Below are 21,217 nucleotides of genomic sequence, written 5' to 3'. Positions count from 1 at the left end.
GAGAGAGAGAGAGAGAGAGAGAGAGAGAGAGAATATATTATAAGTTGTTGATTTGTAAATGGTATGTAATACGGTATGTAATATGGATTACAAAATGAAAATAATAATGTAAGACTCTTGTCACTTAAGCTGTAAAACTGTACAGCAGCATGTTTTCAAATCCCTATAGCACTCACTTAAAACAAAATCTATTTAATTAACTGATAAGCCTAATATAGCTTAATATTTCTTGAAAAAGAACCTTAGAGTCTCTTCAAAGATTTCTGTCAAGTGATCAGGGGCCAGATTCACAAAACATCCTAAGACTAAAATTAGCTCCTAACCTGCCGATTTAGGAGAAACTCTTAAAAATAATGGGCATGTCAGTCCTAATTTTAGGACTCCTAAACCAAGAGTATTTCACAAAGCATTTTATCTCTAAAACTAGCTCCTAAATCTGTGAAAAGTTAGGGGTAATCAAGAGGACTCCTAAGTCACTAAAACCAAATTACAAACAATCCTAATGGCTTTTGCGGATTTATTTTAAATAAATGTATTTTTTATTTATTTAATAAATAAATAAGAAAATAATGTCTGATTACCTGTGGCAGTTGTTTCACGAGTTCACACATATAAATGATCGGATAGAGTAAAAGAGTCAAATAAACATATATTTGCCGTTCTGTCCAGGGAGTCGATGGACTGGGTAAACCCAGCCTGATCTGCCGGCGATTTGATTTCGCTCTGCAACTCAGTCTGGAAACCTGTACATACATTTCTACTGCTTCTGTTACACTTTTGCGGTAACCAATCACAGACTGGCTTATCAACCTGGCGCGCTATTGGCGGGTTATACCCGATGACGGATAGAGAAGCGATGGGTCGTTGCATCGTTGTCCGTTGATCACACCTCTTGTGGTCTGATTGGTTGAAGGACTATCCAATTGCGTACAGAGTCATTTGAATTTATGCTCGTTTATCACGCCTCTTGTGCAGTAGAAAATACAGAGCAGACTCCCCAGACCAATGTTCAATCTTACATTGAGCTTGGTCTGGTGATAGCCAGACAAGAGAGTCGAGGGCTCCGAGCTCAGAATTTAGCCCAAACCCAGAGTACTCCCCCATATCCCCGGCTGGGCTGAGATTGAGGAGTCCGGGTGGCGGAGGGATGCAGAAAACTGTTGAGGTAATTAGGCGAGTCAGCTCTGTAAACTGTATGCCTCCTCTAGAGCTGGTTAGATTATGACACATAATTTGTCGCTTGAATTCTGCAATCTCTCGAGATGCAGACATGTAAGAGGCTGACAACTGGCAAAACATATCCTTGTTTAAAGCTGCTGTCCAAAACTTTTTTTGTGTTTAAGATTTACAAAAACTCGCCGTGACTCACCATAGACATAAACAGAGAGAAGTAGCTCCGGCTGCAATGTTCTTCTGCAAGACGCATGCAGTTCTGTTTATTAACTGCTAGAGTGCAAAAAGTTACAGACTGCAGCTTTAATTAGTGACACTTAGCCTACTTTTTAAACTCTTTATTTAAGTATGGCAACAATTTTATTTTAAAACCTTTATTTGAATATGACAACATGATACCTCATTCTGCAATATTTCTACAATTAAATTGCTGACAGAGATTCCTCCCCTATCAGCCAATCACTGTAGGCATAGTTGGTAAGCGTGATGACATCATCCATAGCAACGAGGCCCTCAATCTTAGCTTAAGACTTCTCTCTGTTCCTTAGTAAAAGTTGCTCTCAGCAGCTTTGTGAATAGGTTAAGAGAAAACTCTTAGCTAAGAACTTTTACTGCTATTAAGGAGAACTCTTTGTGCTAAGATAAAATGCTTTGTGAATACGGCCCCAGATGTCTGTGATCCTTTAGTATTAAAAATATCCCTGAATCAGCTTTCCTCACGTCTCACCTGGTTTCCTCATCATTCCATGCGATCCTCATCCCTTTACCACCTCCGCCAGCCGACGCTTTGATCATAACAGGGTAGCCTGCAAGACATGGACACAAATTCTGAGTTAGCTTTATTTCCCACATTACCTTATTCTTAATAGATGGAAACTCTGATAAAATGTCTACATTCACACTTACCGATTTCTCCTGCAATTCTCACAGCCTCATCAACATCCTTGAATATAAAAAAAAAACATAACTTGTTTAGTATATGCGTATCATGAGATGTGGCCTGCAGCAGGTAAGATACTTCAGTTCCCCATCTAGTCCAGCAGAGGGAGCTACATAGCATAGTTTTTACTACCTTGACAGTTATTGTAGTGTAAGGTTAAATATCATCCGATTAAGAAGTCCTTTTTATGATAAGTATATAAAATGTCTTTAACCATATGACACTAAAGGACTAATGCATGTTTCTTCAGCTATGGGCACTTTTGAACCAGAGTTAATTTTCTAAAACCCCTATTATATATATTTTTTGTATAGTTTTTTAGTTTAATTGTATCCTAACAATGTGGACACAAACTATGTCAAAGGTCAAGAAGATTTCTCTAAAATGTCAATGTATTAACTGAGTAATGCATTGTTGTGGTATATATTAAAGTGCCTTAAATGAGGGTGTTTGAATGAAATACAATTAAATATTATTTTACTTATTGCATAATGACAAAATAACAGACACAATAAAAATATGCTATTCACAAGTGAAATTGGTAGTGAGTGGAAATGATTCCACAAAAGCAATAGTTTGAGTAAAACAATCAATTTTATGATGGATTTTAAGTTTCAAGATTGGCTGGAAGAGTCTGGCTCTGGGACAAGGTTAACAAAATCTTTAAATTAAGGTACTTGAAACTAAGGGAACAAATCTGGTTTTAAAAGGCAAAAGAAAAAAAAATCTACAATGGTTTTAAATTTATTTTTATTATTAATAATAATAATAATAATAATAATAATAATAATAATAATAATAATAATAATAATAATAAATAATTGCCAGACACATCAGTTACTGAAGTGACTTAAAGAAACCCTAAGGCTCTGATATACTCATGGCGAAGTTCTTTTTCCTTCTCCGCTTTGGTCTGGTGTAAAAAGAAGTTTGAAATACGTGAGCAGTGGTATACTGATAGCGAACATGCTGATGCCACCCACACTACTGAGAGTGTAGTTGAGATGAAGTAGTTTACTCCATCGAGTAAATATGTGCTGCATGCCTTCCTTTCAATAACGAAAGAAACACAACAAAAATGACAGAGATGAGAAAACAGCAGTTAAGAAAGCATTTGGTCATAGCGATGTGGATGTTTGCACAAGCTCTGCAATTCGACACTCCGGTAAAGTCCCGTTACAATTATTTATATACAACTTCATACAATAGATTGGTTTAAAGGCAAGCAGCTTTACAATATTAAACATGAAAAACAGTGTCACATGAATTCCCGCGTCTGACCCCTAGACTGTAAAAGAAAAATATGGACGTAGTGTCCGTGACGTCACCCGTAGGGTTCTGAAGAGCAGTTTTGAAGCGTAAAGTAGGGTCGAGCTGGCCGTTGCCATCTTGGCAGTGCGTCATCGCGTGTCACTCCCAGATAATAAAACATGGGCAAAGAGGCGGGATGTGGGTGGAGCTGAGGTGACGCGATGACTAACAGACAGCAGATAAATGGCTATCCACCTGTCACTCAAAGTGGCCACGCCCTTAATTATGCAGACCTTTAAGGCTTTATATAATGTAAACGAATGAGTTATAAAAAAATTCACCCCCTCACAGTTGTCATGAAGGGCAAAATTTGCCGTATAAACCAAAACCACAATTTGTACCAGGCTGTAAACATGTTTTTTTTTTCTGCTGTAAAGTTGCCATTTTAACATGGGGCTCAATGAGATTCTGCTCCCATCTGGAGCCTGTCCCTAGTTTAAGTCACTTCCGTATTGGCTTCAAGAGAAACTGCGGGAGGTTGCCGATTGGTCTGACCAGAAGATGGCGCCCGTAGCTGAATCATCCATCAATCCATTTTCTAAACCGCTGGTCCAATGTGGCTACAGCGTAATATCATACAGGTATAAATTCCTTTTTAAGTGATAATTCAATTGTTTACTTAAAGTTTATACATAGTTTCCATGCCAGATTTCAAGATAAATATTTTCATTACTACTGGAGCTGCCGGTTGGCTAAGTTTCAAATAATTATTAAACAGCAAGCACAAACCATGCAAAAGCTCAGTGTCTGAATTCACTAACTCGTTGGTTTTATTCACTCTTTCAAGTGAACTATATTAGTAGACTAATGTAGGGAATAGTGAATGATGGTATAGGGGGTGATTTTAGGCACCAAACTTTCAGGCAAAACAAACTTTATTTTGGCCTGATTTTGGTTAAAATTACATCACACCAGTTCGCTCTTTGACTTGAAGTATATCGGGGCCTTTATTCAATACTGGTATAGTACCTGCAACTGCATATTTAGATGCTTATAGAAAAGCTCTTTTGACCTAAATAAAACCGTTTCCAGTCAACTAAGAGGCTGAAACTTCAACATGTTCATAGCAGAGCACCCCTATGAAAGAAAATGTGTGACTAGGCCTCAAGACAATTCATTTTAACAGTTTATCAATAAATGTACTTCATTTGTTTTGTTGTATAAATAACACCAAAAAAAATCTATTCAAGCCCACAATATTACATTTCTGAAATAATTTTTCTTCTAACATGTTCCCATTTAAAAACAAAATTGGGAAATGAGAAGACATATCAGTGAAATACTTGGAAGACTGGCAAATTTGATCTGAAAAAGTGAACAACTGTGTCACCGGGCAATGACCATGTTGAGAGAATGCTGAGAGAATCAAATTGCGAATATTTTTCTGCCAAAATTGCTGCTGTGATTCTTTTCAGGCTGTAAGCTGCTGTGTTTAATGACAAATAGGTCATATTTAATTGCTTTAAACAATTGCTGCAATTATGCAACAGCAAATCTCTGAGGGCTGAAAATGGCGACAAAATAATTGTTTACAAACAATTATTGAAATTTCTCTCACCAGACGTCAAAATACATTAACAGCCGAGTTCTACACTAGCATTAAATGAAGTTAAGCTGAGGTGAGAAATCCAGCAGAAGGGACTAAAGAGGAGATTTTTGCGTGTGTGTGAGAGTCGGACTGTGATCAGTGTGCTGATGTTATCAGGGTCGTTGAGGAGGTGTTCACAGATGGTAATGCCCATACAATCAGAGTGTCATGCGGCACATCTTTGCTTTATAGAGCCCTATCAGCTCAGGAAGTGTCAAAACGGCCACCACACACAGCCATTAAAGGCCATTTAAACAGCACGCAGGAGGAGGGGATGGGAGGGGGAGGGGAAATGTGAATAGAGGCAGGAGAAAGAGTTTAAAGACATTTTGGAGGTCTGATATGTAGCTTTATTGTGGTTAAGAGCTTTGTTATATGCTTTACAACAGAGCAAGTGGCATATACAAATACAAGCACTACTGCTCAAAAGTTTGGAGTCAGTTTGAATGATTTTGAAATAAGTCTCATGTTCACCATGGGTGCATTTATTTGATCAATATTTTAAAACGTAATGTAATGTACTGTACTGTGAATTTCCAACAGCTATTACTCCAGTCTTCAGTGTCACATGATCTTTCAGAAATCAATTAATATGCTGATTTTGTGCTGAAGTAACATTTCTTACCATTACCGTCTGTACTTTCAACAACAATCTTCTCTGCTTTACCATGTTTTCCCATTAGACATTGGGTTTAACTTTAAAAAATATCAAAAGATGCAGTTCAAAACACTGTTGCACTGACTATTAGATTATTTCTGCCACTAGTCGACGCTTTGGGTCTGTTTTGACTAGTCGCGGCTCACATGACTGCAGTTCAATACATGGTGACAGGAGGAGGAAAGCTCGTCTGTCCACAAACTGCATCCGACTGTCATGTGCCAATGGACTTGGGCAGACTGCTGATGTTATATACCAATAGTAATTTTATATAATATTAAACACCAACCCACCGACGAGTCAACTACTTTATTGGATGAATGAGCAGTTGTGAAAAGTCCTAGTAAAATGTGTCTGAACAATCAGCTTTCTTAAGTCTCACCTGAAATCCTTGCATATCATACTGCCAAAACCACCAACATTTTGGCCTTCTTTGTACAAGAACATGTCAGTCTGTTGATAACATAATTAACTAACAAATTAATTTTAAAATATACAAAAAAATAATAATAATAAGAAACATTTTAAATTGTGATACTATTCCTAAGTATTTTGATGCAGAATTTTGAATGTCAGTGTATGTACTGTATATTATATATATATATATATATATATTTTTTTTTTATTAGATGCATGTATGATGTGAGGGATTCTTGGGAAAAGACTGAGGACAAACATAAAAACAAATAAATAAATAAATAAAACCATCCCAAATGTTGATCTGACCTTGACTACCCCATCAAAGCCTGGGATGGTGTTGACTTTGGCAGCTTTGGCGAGGAGTTTGCTCTCGATCTTATCCCCCATGGCCTGGATGGCATGCGTGTCAGGACCAATGAAGGTCACCCCCTCGGCCGCCTGTAGAGAAAGAATTTATAATAAGGCACAATTTATGTCATCAAAGTTATTTATTCTGAAGAAATCTTACTTACAAATCAAGATCATGGGCATCAAATGTATTACGGCAACCATCAGAAAATGTCACGTCTCAATGCACGACTCGTACATCATAACACACTGTTTTTATTCCTACATAAAATCTCAACGCACATGCACTTTTCTGGTTATAATACACAATGATTTCTATTTCAAATAAATGCTGTTCTTTTGAAAATTCGGTTAATCTAAGTATCCTAAAAACTTTTATTACCACTTCAACAAAATATTAAGCCAGGGGGTTTTCAAACTTGATGCCAAGGACCCCCAAATATGATGAACCTTTATGAGGGACCCCCTTTATAAAATCCATCTATTTTTATGTAAGAAAAAACATTTAAACTGTTAGATAAATTGTAAGTGTGACATTATAAATACAACATATTGTTTCCCAACTTAAATTGGCTATACTTAATGTTGGATGTATAAACCTGAAGAACCTTTTCAATTAAAATGTATTTGTATAAGCAACTTTCACAATAAATGTATGTAAGCAGCTAACATACTGCGTTAAGAATACTGCCTTACAACCCCAGTGAGCGAGATAAAGGGGACTAAAGTGAGAAAAACTCACTAGAAAGATACAAAGCAAACACATACAATTCTAGAAATTATGTATATGGCAAGAAAGGAGATAAACATTTAGAAATTAGAATAGACTATCCATTTTTGCTTTGTCTTTTTATTAGTTAAAAAAAAGAAAATGAAAAATGGCCAGAGGAGAACTGGCACCCCGACTGAGCCTGGTTTCTCCCAAGGTTTATTTTTCTCCATTATGCCACCTGATGGAGTTTTGGTTCCCTTGCCACTGTCGCCTTTGGCTTGGCTTGCTCAGTTGGGGACACTACATTTTCAACTAAATATCCTAATAAATCTAATTAGTAAACTAAATTAGCTATGTCAACTAAATTACTGATCTGCCCACTTTGTCACTGTATGATAATTGAAATGAAACTTGAATTTAGTTTTATAAACAAATAGAAACCATTTCTTTATAAAAAAATATAATTTTTATTGACAGATACATGTAAACTCAAGTAAAAATACTTGTATATAAAACAGTTACTATGAGCACTGGTCACGCACGGCATAGTGACATCATGAATATCTAAATCCCTCAAACTCAAAAGAGGCAAGCTACCATACGTTTGTTGCCAGGGGAACCAAATCCATTCACAAAAAAGAACCCCAGGGTTTGAACTTTGGCGACGTAAAGAAAGGTAGCTTCAGGTAATGCCCGCAGAAACATGCATCTAAATAACGAAGCCAGAAAAAAGAACGGGAAAAGGAGATCTGTTCTTTTCTTTGTTAGTCTCGAGAATCGGGAGGCTATTGCTTCCTGGCTAATATACTACAGAAAGTATGCCTGAGGCGCGCAGAACCCACGGAGCTCTGTAATTAAAAGAGGGATTTGACCCCATGACTCTTTCAGCTCCAACTGGACCCATGGTGTCATGAGATAAAGGATAAATCTAAATGAGGCAAAAAAAGTGATCTGTTTGTTCTTGACAAGTGCTTGGGAAAAAAACAAACTAAAGTGTCAACAAATTTAACTTCTGTAATCAGCTGAAGTCCATTACAAATCACTATAATTATAGAGAAAACCCATATTTTTCACTGAATCAGAAGTTCACACGCACAAAAAAGCTTGATTTAAACGAATGAGACAAATGAACCCTTGAAGTAACTACCGACAGTTTGCTATTTTTAAAAAAGTACTTGTGCAGTTAAATAAAATAAAAACTACAAAGCAAACAAAAAACTACAAAGCAAAAAACAACAAGAGTGGACATAAAATGAAATAAAATACATGAATGGGACACAATAATCACTGTAAACAAAACAAAATAAAAAAGACTAGAATACAAAACAAGGGACATGAAATGGAAAAAATACATAAATGGGACATAATATTACTGTAAAATAAAAAAAAACTAGAAAGCACAAAAAAAAAAACTAGAAAATAAAACAACAAAACAAAACAAGGGACATGAAATGAAAGGGGGGAAAAATACATAAATGGAACACAGTATAAATGTTTATTTTTTATATATGCACTGGCAAATTACAGTGGGCCCCAGTCATGCTAGAGAGATTTCACTCAAACCCTTGTCTGTGTCTCTGTCAGGTCCTGGAAAATTAAATCCAATAAAACGGTTGGGACCATTCAGATGTCACTCAATCGCTCTCCTCCTTCTGTTCATTTTTACACTTCCCTCATGTGTGTTTGTGCACGTGGTACATTTAAAGGGCTAAACAACCAGCAAGCCACTACAACAACAGTAAAGATAGTGTGAGCGACTAGAAGTGTCGAGAACTTGTGTACAACTGCGCACGCGAGCAAGAGAACACCAGGATAATGAAAACATCTTGTTCAAGACAACATCCAAAGAGTGAAAAGGCATGAAAACACACACGCACACTCCACTTAAACTCAATCTCCTCTCTGCTATTGAAAAGTGCTTCTCTTTTAACATGCTAAAGAGGCTGTAGAGGTAATCCTAACAGAGCTCTCTAGGCTGAAGCTGCGCATGCCCAGGGGCTCTGGCCAATCGTTTGCGCTGCGTAAAACTGTACTAACAGTCGGGCAAAGAGGGCAGCTATTCAGGCTGGGGGGCTCATTCACCTCTTATTCATGTGGGGGGTATCACTATTCAACTGCTAATGTAATGACATCTTCATTTCCACACACACACACACACGCACAGAAGGCAGTGGATGGCCCACTCCTCTGTGTGTGTGCGCGTGTGTGTGTGCATAAGTATAGGGAAATGTAAAAGAGTGACTGGGGGATGGAAAGGTAGAGAGAATTGAACAGGTACAGATGTGGTTGAGGGATTGGTTATAAAACTAAATACGGTATTTACATTTATTTATATAGCAAACCCTTTTATCCAAAGCAATTAAGTATATGGCAAGCTGGAAGAAAATATCTGGAAAATACAAGCTTTTAACAAAAATGTCTAAAAGCTTAATATTTAACATTAGGCAAACATATGGTTTAAATGAACTACTTATGCTTTTGCAACTTTCTGTAAGTCTGTGAATCATTGCATTTACTATTTTCTGTAAGTGATGCATTACTATGACACTCCTGTCTCATTTGGAAGCCCACACAAGCAGACTGCTTTCTGCACAGATTTATTTGGGAAAATGGAATTAGTCATGGTTGAACCGAGATTAAGTTACTACTATTATTAGCTGAAAGACATTAATGCAATTGTTTATTTGATTATATTAAAAGGTTAAGGTCCAGATTTACTAACAGCTTGCACCAGCGCAAACCCTCTGTTGGCGTCAAAAAAAACAACTTAATACAATTTACTAAAGACACGCAGTGAAAAATTAGTGCTGAAAAGGCGTGGACAGGGTTGTTTTTGCGGCTGACCTTATTGCATTTGCATTTGTAGGAGTTTCCCTTTCTACACAAAATGTATAGGAGGAGAGTATTTAAATGATTTTCTAAAGTTTGCCCTTGACAAATGTACTGGTATTTGCACCATCATTTAATGCCCTTAAAAAAGCACGTCTTAAACCAGATGTTATTTGTGCTGCTCTTGGTATATTGCGTTGGTCATTATAGAAATGATCCGTCTGCGTCTGTGTTCTTTAATTTGCACGTCTTCAGTAGATCAACACACAGAACTTTCCACTCCCATCTGCACTTTTATGGGATTACGCTTGCACACTAATTTTGCCCTGTTTAGTAAATCTGGCCATAAGTGTGTAATTCCTGCACCACAAACAGCACTAAACAAGACCACAACATTGTTTCAAACGACTCTACTTTTGAAGTGAAGTAGAAGTTCCACACCTTGCTGCCATCTACCATTGTTCAATTCAAACAGCTATTCCAAACTCACAACACTGGTTGAGACAATGCCTTATAGACAGTCAAGTTCAGCTGCTAAAATAAAATGAAATTGATTGCAATTGATTTTGACGCTTTTTGCTCTTTTGATGTAATTCTAAGAAATTCTTGTGAGTTTGAATAGTTTCAAACTGATTTTGGTAGAAATTGTAACCAGAGGTATTCCTTTTCCCAATGTCAATGCAATGTAAATGTCAATGCATTTACATCTTGATTCAAGTCACAAGCTGAAATCTCAAATCTAGGTACTTCATGACAATCTATATAGTATGAACGCGTGTAGTATGAATGTAATCTGGAAAACTACATTCGTGGTCACCTGGATTTTACCAAAAAAGACATGTTCTTGGATCAACATATTTTGTTGATCCTGGAACAACATTCCTGTCCGAAAAATGTACCCTGACCAAAAAAATCTCTAGCTCTAAACCTAACCCTACCCATAACTTATCCCTAAAATCAGATGGAAATGATAGGTGAATAACACTGATGTAGAAGGACCTAACCCTGGTTGTAAGCCTAAACTTAACATAAACTGAAAACTTGTCCCTAAAATCTGATTGGTTGATTGGATTGTTGTTCAAGGATCAACGAAGCTGTTGATTCAGGAATATGTACTTGGTGAAATCAGTTGAACCCTACTTTCACCATGTTGCTTGTCACTGTCATGTGACTCACAGTGTCAGTTGCATTGCTTTACTGCCCTTCACAAATCCTCTCCCATGGCCTCATGGGATAGTAAAGTATACACTGGATCTGCACTTCAGAATCACTTTTTGCCTACTGATTTATGAATTCTGTGAATTTGGACATACAACTCTTTTCACATACTGTTTTTTCACCTAATATAAAAGTAGGGAAGTACGCATATTTGGATGCAACCTCTCTCGTTTCTCTTTGGTTGACTGTGCAAAATATTTCCCTCAAAATCGGCATCATTTAACAATTTCCTTAAAGAAAAACAGCAGTTAAAATGTTTTGTAGTGTCACGATTCATCCCAGCCCAATCCCATTTGGTGCTGCTAGTGACGCAAAAAATGACACATTTTAACTTGCATTTAGGGAGAGTTTTGAATTAACATCACAATTAATGAATACGGGCTGGGGAATGTAGTTTTGTGGAGTATATGTATTCAAATTTTTCTGAATTCTGCTTGCCTACTAATGACAATCCAAAACTGAGAAATCCTTCAAAGAAAACCGTTTCTCATTCTGCGTTGCTAGGCAGATTTCCCTCGATGTATATGTATTCATCGCAGGATAACAGCCAAATTGAAAGGTGTCCTTTACACACATGCTGTGGACAACCTCGAAGAGACATGAAACAAATCCGGGTTTATCTGAGCTGATTCGGGTCCCTGACTGCTTAATATTTAACACTTATTTTGACATACTGTTGAATTTTTAACAGGCTCTGTTGATTAAAAGTAGGATGTTCTGCCGAAAGCCTTTAAAACTGCACCAGAAAAGGCTCATTTATTTTAGATTTTTAGCTAAAATTTTGATCTATAGCTACTTCTAGGCAACCTATCAACGTGAGTCTGCCGTTGCTGTGACAACGCCCCGTGTGTGTTTCCCTCCTGCCTGAATGTGATTTATATCAAAGGAGTTCTTGCAAGCTCATCAGCGCAGCTGCTGGAAACTCTGCCAGGAGAGTCTCACTTTTTAAACTACACAGCAGAGAGTAAGAGAAACAGAACACCGGTGACACACGCACCAGAGACGTGTGTATGGCACAATAAATAACCAGGACTGACTATTGTGGACAAAAAGAAACAGAAGAGAACCAGAGAGGCGTGTCATCTACCCTCATCTCTATTCTCAAATTCTGTCTGTTCCGCTTTTCTCTGTTCTACAACGCAGCAAAACTTGGCAAAAAGAAGAAATCTGGAATCCTAAAAAAGCTAAAATATCTAGATCAAAAAAAGAGAGTGACGGCCCCATGCGAACTCTCTGAGTGTGTCTGAGGCCTGCCATGCCACGAAGCATGTCCTTATTTAGTCATAATCGATTGAAGGGTTAAAAAAAGATGGTAGCTTCTGAGTTTAGTTGCCATGGCAACACTGAGGCACAGTTGGAGGTTGGCACATGCAGTTGTCGGCACCGAAACACTTCGCTCAATTATTTTGAGGCACAGGGGTTTAAAAGGAATAGTTCACCCCCAAAAATGTAATTCTATTTAACATTTTCAAATCGCAAAGTTGTTTAAAATTTTATTACTTTCCTCCATGGAACACGAAAGGAATCTTTCTTGAATAATAAACAGGTTCTTTTCCATGCTTTTACAAAAAACGGGGTGAAGCTTTCAAACATGTCCAATAAAATGAGTCCATTTGGTTTGTGCGTTATACTGTATATAAAAGTCTTTTTTTTTTACTTTTGCATAAAGTTCAACAGTCTAAAAATCTTGCATCCATCTAAGCTAAGAGTTCATGTGAGATGTAGCTATACTCCATTCTTGAACAAATTCTTTTTACTAGGCAGATATTTTTATATGCAAAGAATATCGCAAAACTACTATTTAAATTTCTTTCTTCACACAAAGCTGAATTCAAAACATTGTTATTAAGCCCACAAGTCATGTGGACCAATTTTATGGCGCTTTGTGTGTCCTTTTTGAACCTCCAGCCCCCATTAAACGTTTTTGCATGGGAAAAATCATCAGGATAGTCTTAAACATTTTCCTTACGCGTTTCATAGATGAAAGCAAGTCATATGGCTAAATAATTCCTTTAGGATTATTGAATATCAACCACCAAAAGTTTGTGCTCAGTACGATTTTTGTACTTTTATTCAGAAAGCATGCATTAAATAAATCAAAACTGACAGTAAAAACTTTCACATTGTTAATTGTTAATTTCAAATAATTATTTTGAACTTTCTATTCATCAAAGAATACTACAAAAGCAGCACATGGTGTCAATGTTTTATTATAATAATAAAACATGTTTCTTGAGCAACGAATCAGAATATTAGAATGATTTCTGAAGGATCATGTGACTGAAAACTAGAGTAATGAACCCCAAACTCAATATTACAAATTGTATTATTTTAACTATCCTTATAAGAAACAGAGCACTGTCCTTCAAAAACAATAATGAATATGGAACTGAATGTCAATGTGGAACTGAATCTCTTTATCAAATGACCCTTTTGGCCTTTCTGCCTTTATTTGGGTTGCAAATAATCTTCTCACCTCAGAACTCACACCTTTAATTAAATTACTACTGGGGGGTCCGAGCTGTTAATTACAAAAACTGTGTGTGTGTGTGTGTGTGTGTGTGTGTGTGTGTGTGTGTGTGTGTGTGTGGGAGGGACACTGGCTGACGTGGAACAATAAGTGAAGGGGCTACTCTGCCCCCAACTCATTTAAATATTCAACTATCCACTTCTCTTTTCTTTAACTAAACACTTTTCTTTTAGGAAAAAGGCAGACTCACCAGTCTCTTGGCAAACTCCTTATTTTCAGACAGGAATCCATAGCCAGGGTGAACCTATGAAAGAGAGAGACAACTTTTAGAAAATGATTTACCTTTACACATCCAAAGTGTTATACAGGTGACATTAAACAGCTCCATTGCATCATTCAGTAATGTATATACATAATAGCATTGACCAGTTCACCATGTTAATAATATATGACCTTGTTTATACCAACACGGATTAAGCTCCAACTGGGCTAAAGTCCCCTGTGTTTTACCTTACACACACGCGCACACACACACACACACTCACAGCTTGAGCTCCAGTCTGCTTGATGGCATTCAAGATAGCATCCATGTTCAGGTAACTTTTACTGGTAGGGGCAGGACCGACACACACGGCCTCATCAGCCATTTTCACATGAACCTAAAGGAATGAAAAAACACAAAGGAAAATAATATGATGCAGGTTAATTTGACCCATTTCGTTTTTCTTTTTCATTTATTGTTGGAAATACAGGTTAACCTATATTTTTTCTTGAAATTCTGTTACTTTTTCCTCATTTAGGCCCATGAACATGCCTGCAAAGTGTTGAGAGTCTCATGTGTTGTGCAATATGCATACAAAATGTCATGCAAAACTACAAAATTACGTTTGTAATGTATGCAGTTCACGCATGTTCAAAAAAATCAAACCTATGATCTTGGCATTCCTAGTGCAATGCTGTACTAAAAGGAAAAAAAGTGGGGGAAAATAAGTGCTTTTCCACAGTCATGTTAATGTTAAGTTTTGCTGGTTTTACCAGATTTTTTTTTTTTTTTTCATTCTTCAGTTTTTATTTTTCATAGTCTGATGTTTGATTAATTGTTTGTCATACCCAGATTTGGAAGCCAATACTAGGCATTTTAAACACACTCACTTTCAGTTCTGTTAATGCCTGTGTGTTCATCACAAACAGATTGTCTGTGTGGCCAAGATGTTGTCTCACACGGTGTGAAGCAACTGTGACAGTGAGATGACTGAGTGACAGACCTCACAATGGGGAAGCATTAATATTGACAACTGCATCAACAGGGGAGGTTTGAAAAAGGCTCGCTAGCCAACTGCTGCATCTCTGCTAATGTTATCCACACGTGTAAAAAGGGAGACGCAAAGTCGTTTTTCCCTCACATTTAACGAGGGTGACGCAAACAGAGGTGGAGGAGCTCGCTCAAAGATCGAGCATAGATGCTAAAATGAGCCCGAAAGACTGAAGCAGCACATATTAAGTGCTAAATCTGACTTTCTGTATCGTCTTATAGCTAATTATAAAAATGATTTGTGTTAACTAAATTGATATCTTAAATTAAAAAAAAAATTATTGACTGGACTTGGTCAAAGATTTGAATCTGACCAATCTCTAGACATGTTTTTATTGTCAGTGAGTTTAATGAGTATTCAGTCTGACTCTTTTAAAGCAGCGCAAAACTTGACGGCTTCCCACCATTTGTTTCAGGGGCCCTATAAATTTCTTTTTCTGTCAGCACCTACCCTGTTAAGCAGGGAGGACATGAGATAGCCTGTGGGTCCAGTTCCATTACTTTTAATGAAACACTTTAATGTCAACACCAAATTACTAAATCAATTCATTCATTCATTTCATGGTGTTATAGAAAATTACATCAGAAGAAATAAACAAAAAAGTATAACAAAAATTGAACGAAAGAACTCCTCGAATTAGAAACGTGTTTGTAAAAAATTTTGATCAATCCTGGGGTCAGTGTATATGGACTTCTAATGTCAATTTGTTCCCCCATACAGAGTCCAGATTATCCCCCACTGCTCTGTTTAAACATCTTCATTTAGATGCTCTTTGGAGGCTGCAAATCAAATGCAAAAGATCCCCACCTCTAACCCCCCCCATCATTCCCCCAATCCAGCACAGAACACAGCAGGGGAACCGAGCACAGTTTAAAACACTGCCTCTATCAAACTCTCATGCATATGGAATAGGAGGGGGAGAAAACTGACAGCTATCAATCATGGGAACAGAGGATTACTCTCCATGAAAAGATAAAGGTGAGAGGAGCAAAAGCTTTGGTTTATCTTGCATAGTTGTAAAAGTCTAGTGGGGTAATTTAGATATTAGTACCAGACTGCATCCAGATGACTAACCTGCTTCAGCAAATCTATTGATTCAATTCATATACTGCATAAATGGCCAGTTACATTAGTAATCTCTTCTTTTATATGTGGAAGTCCAAAAGAGACCCCCAAAGTGAAAATGCATCCATTTGGAATTTTTCTCATTTAATAAATTTTAAATAATACAATCAGGATAAGAATTTGAGCAAGGAATACAAATTCTGGCATCATTTCTTCATACTCATGTCATTCCAAACCTGTTACTTTCTTCAGTGGAACATAAAAGATGATATTTTGAGAAATGTCTCAGTGTGAACCAACATTCTTCAAAATAGCTTACATTGTGTTCCACGGTGAAAAGAAGGTCATGTTTGTAGCGACATGAGAGTGAGTATGTATGCATGTAAGCATATCTATCTTTTTTAAACCGTTGGATTTATTTTTTTTAAATACGTAAAAATCCGTAAAACTTGATTTCAAAAGTTGGTTTGAATGCCTTTCTATTTTTTTATGCCATTCCAGAACCAAAGGTCATTTTCAAGCCACTTGCCACATGTCACTTTTAAGTCACTGTGACTCTTTTCCCAACATCATAAATGACTTGCGTCTCTGAGAGTGCAGACAAAACGTAATAAACGCTGTCTGTTACCTTGCGTTCAGATGCGTGGTGTTTGGGAATGCAAACATTCAAGACACTTCTGGGAGGGAATTAAACCAAATTAATTTAAATGACAGACTTTGGCTCAAACCAACATTTGAGAGGCTGTACATTGAAATTGGTCCACTGGTTTGTCAGGTTATCCAATCATATCCTTGGTTGAGGCAAAGTCACAAGTTTTTTGTTGCGCATAGAGGGATTTTTTCGGTAATCAATCGTAGTTTATGTGCATGTCTTCTTATCGGATAAAAAGTTTATCTGCCTCAAACAAGTGCATACGTTTTTTATGCATATTTTTAGAATTTATGCGCATCTTGGCATTTCCATCCATTGTTGGTGGATGTAAAGGTGTCTATAAGTATATTAGTTCTCCTCACCGCACTAGAGTCCACATCACTGTGAACTGCAACTGTCTTGATGCCCATCTTCTTACACGTTTTAATCACCTATGAATGGAAATGAAGAGAATTAAGACATTTGACTGTAAATAAATGTGAGTTTATATTTCAAGTAGTAAAACTGAACTGAAAGTTACTGTAACTTCATGTAAACAGTTATACACATGTCAGACTTGATGATGACAAATGTAATGTTTTGCCATAAACACACTGAAAAGAACCTTCCTGGTGAAGAACACACACACACTCGCTTACCCTGCAGGCGATCTCGCCTCTGTTTGCAATGAGGATTTTATCAAAGGTCTGTGGAAAGGAAAAGGGAACAGGGCGATTAAGATATTTGTTTTGTCAACACTTGATTTGTCCACATTGTGTGTGCTCTAACTAAAGCTCATTTAGCTTTAAGTGAAAGCTCTTCAACACAACACACACTGCTTTTTAGATGACAAGAAAGAGAATAGATAAAAATCTTTGAGATTAAGTTCGTACATAATTAAACAGCTACAACAGGTACAAAAACTTTAGCCATGTCCTGACCATAAATACGAAATTACGGTTATCTATTCCATGAAGTGCAATGAACATTCACAAGTTCTAATGGGGAGATCTAGATGATTCCGAGTGTCAAGGTGGATGTTGGTGTGCCTTAAAGATCAAAGCATGAGGCTTTGCTAATGTTGTCTGCCACATGTAAACAATTTATGGAAAAACTGAAGGAAGTGTCTGCCCATAAACCATGTGTCAAGATGAGCCTTGGGCAACGTGTCTCCCAAGTACACATTCCTAGACTCAAAGCATATTTCCTAGGGATGGCAGACGCGAAACAGACGTTTCGGGGCTTTGCCGAGATCCCGAAGCGCAGATGTTTCGAAACACTGCTCCGAACTGTGATTCGAAACACCCATGTCACGTGACTATGGCTAAATGAAGCTTCAAAGTGTTTCATCAGGTGGCGCTGCCGAAACTGCGTTGATTAAAGGGGGCGGGAACAAGCCACACAGTCACACATCTGTATGAAACTAATTCCCCACAGTTTAAAAGTGAAGTAAATCCATCTTCACCTCGTGGGTTTTTGTGAGAGGAGAGAGGTTTTGTGATAGCAGTGATTTTGTGATAGCAGTGAGATTTATAGTGCGCTTTGGTTAGTTATATTTAGGCTAGATTTAAGTTAGATATATTGACTGATAGGTATAGACAGTGAGTGACATATAGTATAGATATAGTGACACATTCATATAGGCTAAGTTAGATAGTGACAGATAGATAGCACAGCATAAGTTAGATATATAGAATTATATAGATATAGATTCATAGGTGATATATAGATAGATATATTAATAGAATATATAAAAATGGAGGCTGCACGCAAGAGATGCCGTACATCTGTGGTGTGGGAGCATTTCCATTTGGAAGCACCAAATAAAGTGAGATGTGTGTATTGTGATAGGCAGCTAGCCTTCTGCAACAATACATCATCCATGTATTTACATCATCCAAAAATATTTGTGCATGCCAGCAACAAGTGTCCCTTGTGAGAGGATTTTTTCAAAGGCTGGAGAAATTATATGTAAAAAAAAGAAGTCAGCTGATTCCTTCAACAGCAGAGCAATTCATATTTTTGAATAGAAATGTTTTGTGACAAATGTGACACATTGTGGCTTTATTTATTTTATTAATGTTCATTTTGTATAACAAACAAATATATATATAGTTCTTTACAATGACGAGGCTACAGGTTACAAAACCAAGATCATGTAGTTGTCAGACAGATGTTAAAAACAATTTTTTTTACATGGATCATTGTCAAGGTATTTCATATCAACACATGGAAGTGACCACTAGATGGCGCCGTAGAGACGGGTGTCAGATTGATTCGAAGCTTCGAAACAATATGACACATTTGCTTCAACTGCTTCAGTGCTTCACGAAGCCTCGGTCTGCCCATCACTAATATTTCCCCATTTGCTCATATCGCTACACCCCCAATCCATTAAACCACAACACACATACACACACACACACACACATACACACATACACACATACACACATACACACATACACACATACACACATACACACATACACACATCCCCTCCAGGCAAAGGTTGATTGTTGGAGAATGGCACATCAAAGCTACATGGATGCAACAGGATTTTGGGAGTGTAGAGATGATGGAGAGAGAATTTTGACCCATATACACAGGGTGTTTCTCAAAATAACTGATGCATCATGTTTCCTCCACAAATATTTATATGAAGATACTTAATTTGACTGTTCCAAAGGTCATCACTCTCACTAATAAAATAATGAATTTTCATTGAAAATGCTACATTTAAATTTTAATGGGAAAAGGCTATGGGAAAAACCTGTTAATTGGTTAACGGCAAGTTCCCTTACTCTGTATGGCGAAATACTTTCTAATAGATCTAATGGGATATTTCATGTAATTTTACAGTAAAATATGGTTAAATGTAGTTTTTGAAATTACTTGCAGTGTATTCAGTCAAAAACTAAATTGATATTCCCAGAATTCTTTCTGACAGCTCACATTTGGTGTTTTTCACCGAAATAACCATTTCCTCTTAGTTTTATATTACATCTTATATCGTCAAATGAATGCTTCTTGCAATATTTTAGTGTCATGCATTTTAACATTATGGGATTTGTCTTTGCATACGAACCTGTGCACTTTCAATATAGATGTATTTACATCAACTTAGCATCTGTGTTTTAATGTGGTTGTAAGTAGAAGTATTATAAAGGTTAAAAAAAATCAGTACCAATAACAACATTTACAATAGCTTTAACCAATAATCAATATTAATTTGTATTCATATATGCAGAAACATCTAACATTAATGATAAACTAAATACTGTGAAAATAGGGGTAACACTTTATTTTAGTGTCCGTTACAAATGCTACAAGTAGTTACTCTAATAACTATAAATTATGCATAATTACATGCAACTAACCCAATAAGTACATGTAGTTAATTAATATTCTCAGTACTTAAGAGTATAAATAAATTGTACACAGACACCTAACCTTAAATTATCTAACCAAATTATCTTCTAAAGTTTAATACAAATAGAAATATTCATACATGTGAATAACTAGGTTGCAGATGCACAGTCAACTTGCACTCGAACCAGCTTTGATCTCTGCTACTATGGTAACAACAAATAGATATGGTTCCCTCACTTCTCCGTCCTGTGATCAATGACATGTCAATCGACATAAAAGAGTGGTGTGACCCGTGCACCTTCAGTTTTTGACTGGGAATCTATCAAAATCTGACAAGCAAAAATTGTATAAGACTGTAAAAACAGCAGTGTGCACATGCAAGGACGACAGGAAAAAAGGATGCACAATGAAAGAAATGAGAAGCATCCATGAATACAAAACACTTCCTTTATCTGACTTACCTTCTCATTTGGGTCATTTACTGTAGAGTATCGGCAGATTATAACGCCGCACCTCTGCTTAAGACAGACATGCTAAAAGACAGAGATGTGCTGTCAGCAACGAATGGAACCGTTTATTCCAGAGATGCCCGAACCTTTGATTTGTCATGTCATGCCATGCCACAAAAAACAACAACATGCCACTGAAGCATATCATCATTTCTCATTTTATTTTAACATTTTTTGTTAAAATATAAGTCAATATAAGTGAATTTGATTATACAACCAGTTAAAAGTTATTTTGAACTATTTTATGTTTTTTAAAGAAGTCTCTTATGCTCATCAAGCCTGCATTTATTTGATCAAAAATACAGAAAAAAAAACATTATTATTAACATCATTATTAACAAATATTCATACAATTTAAAATAATGGTTTTCTATTTTAATATACTTTAACATATAATTTATTTTTGTGATGCAAAGCTGAATTTTCAGCATCATTACTCCAGTTTTCAGTGTCACATAATCCTTCATTCTAATATGCTGATTTATTATCAATGTTGGAATCAACGTTTTTTTCAGGATTCTTTGGTGAGTAAAACGTTTAAAAAGAACAGCATTTATTTAACATAGAAATCTTTTTTAACAATATACACACTACTGTTCAAAAGTTTGGGGTAAGTATTTATTTTATTTTTTTTAATACTTTCATTCAGCAAGTTTGTGT

The 21,217-nt window shown here is 36.6% G+C and overlaps 1 protein-coding gene across 1 annotated transcript in view; it reads right to left on the bottom strand.

Annotated features, from left to right (window-relative positions):
• Positions 1-21,217, bottom strand: part of pcca (propionyl-CoA carboxylase subunit alpha) — a 55,588-nt gene that overhangs the window by 32,736 nt on the left and 1,635 nt on the right. The window contains exons 2-9 of the mRNA XM_079812911.1: positions 20,510-20,581; positions 17,336-17,383; positions 17,060-17,128; positions 14,213-14,326; positions 13,918-13,971; positions 6,397-6,528; positions 2,080-2,116; positions 1,901-1,979 (exon numbers count right to left, since the gene is read on the bottom strand). Coding sequence (XP_079669037.1) covers positions 1,901-1,979; positions 2,080-2,116; positions 6,397-6,528; positions 13,918-13,971; positions 14,213-14,326; positions 17,060-17,128; positions 17,336-17,383; positions 20,510-20,581 — 605 coding nt within the window. The remainder of the gene's footprint in view (positions 1-1,900; positions 1,980-2,079; positions 2,117-6,396; positions 6,529-13,917; positions 13,972-14,212; positions 14,327-17,059; positions 17,129-17,335; positions 17,384-20,509; positions 20,582-21,217) is intronic.

Source organism: Gobio gobio (assembly GCF_949357685.1).
Source record: "Gobio gobio genome assembly, chromosome: 3".
In the NCBI taxonomy this organism is placed as follows: Eukaryota; Metazoa; Chordata; class Actinopteri; order Cypriniformes; family Gobionidae; genus Gobio; species Gobio gobio.
The sequence above is the reverse complement of the archived record's forward strand: the minus strand, read 5'-3'. Positions and strand labels throughout refer to the sequence as shown.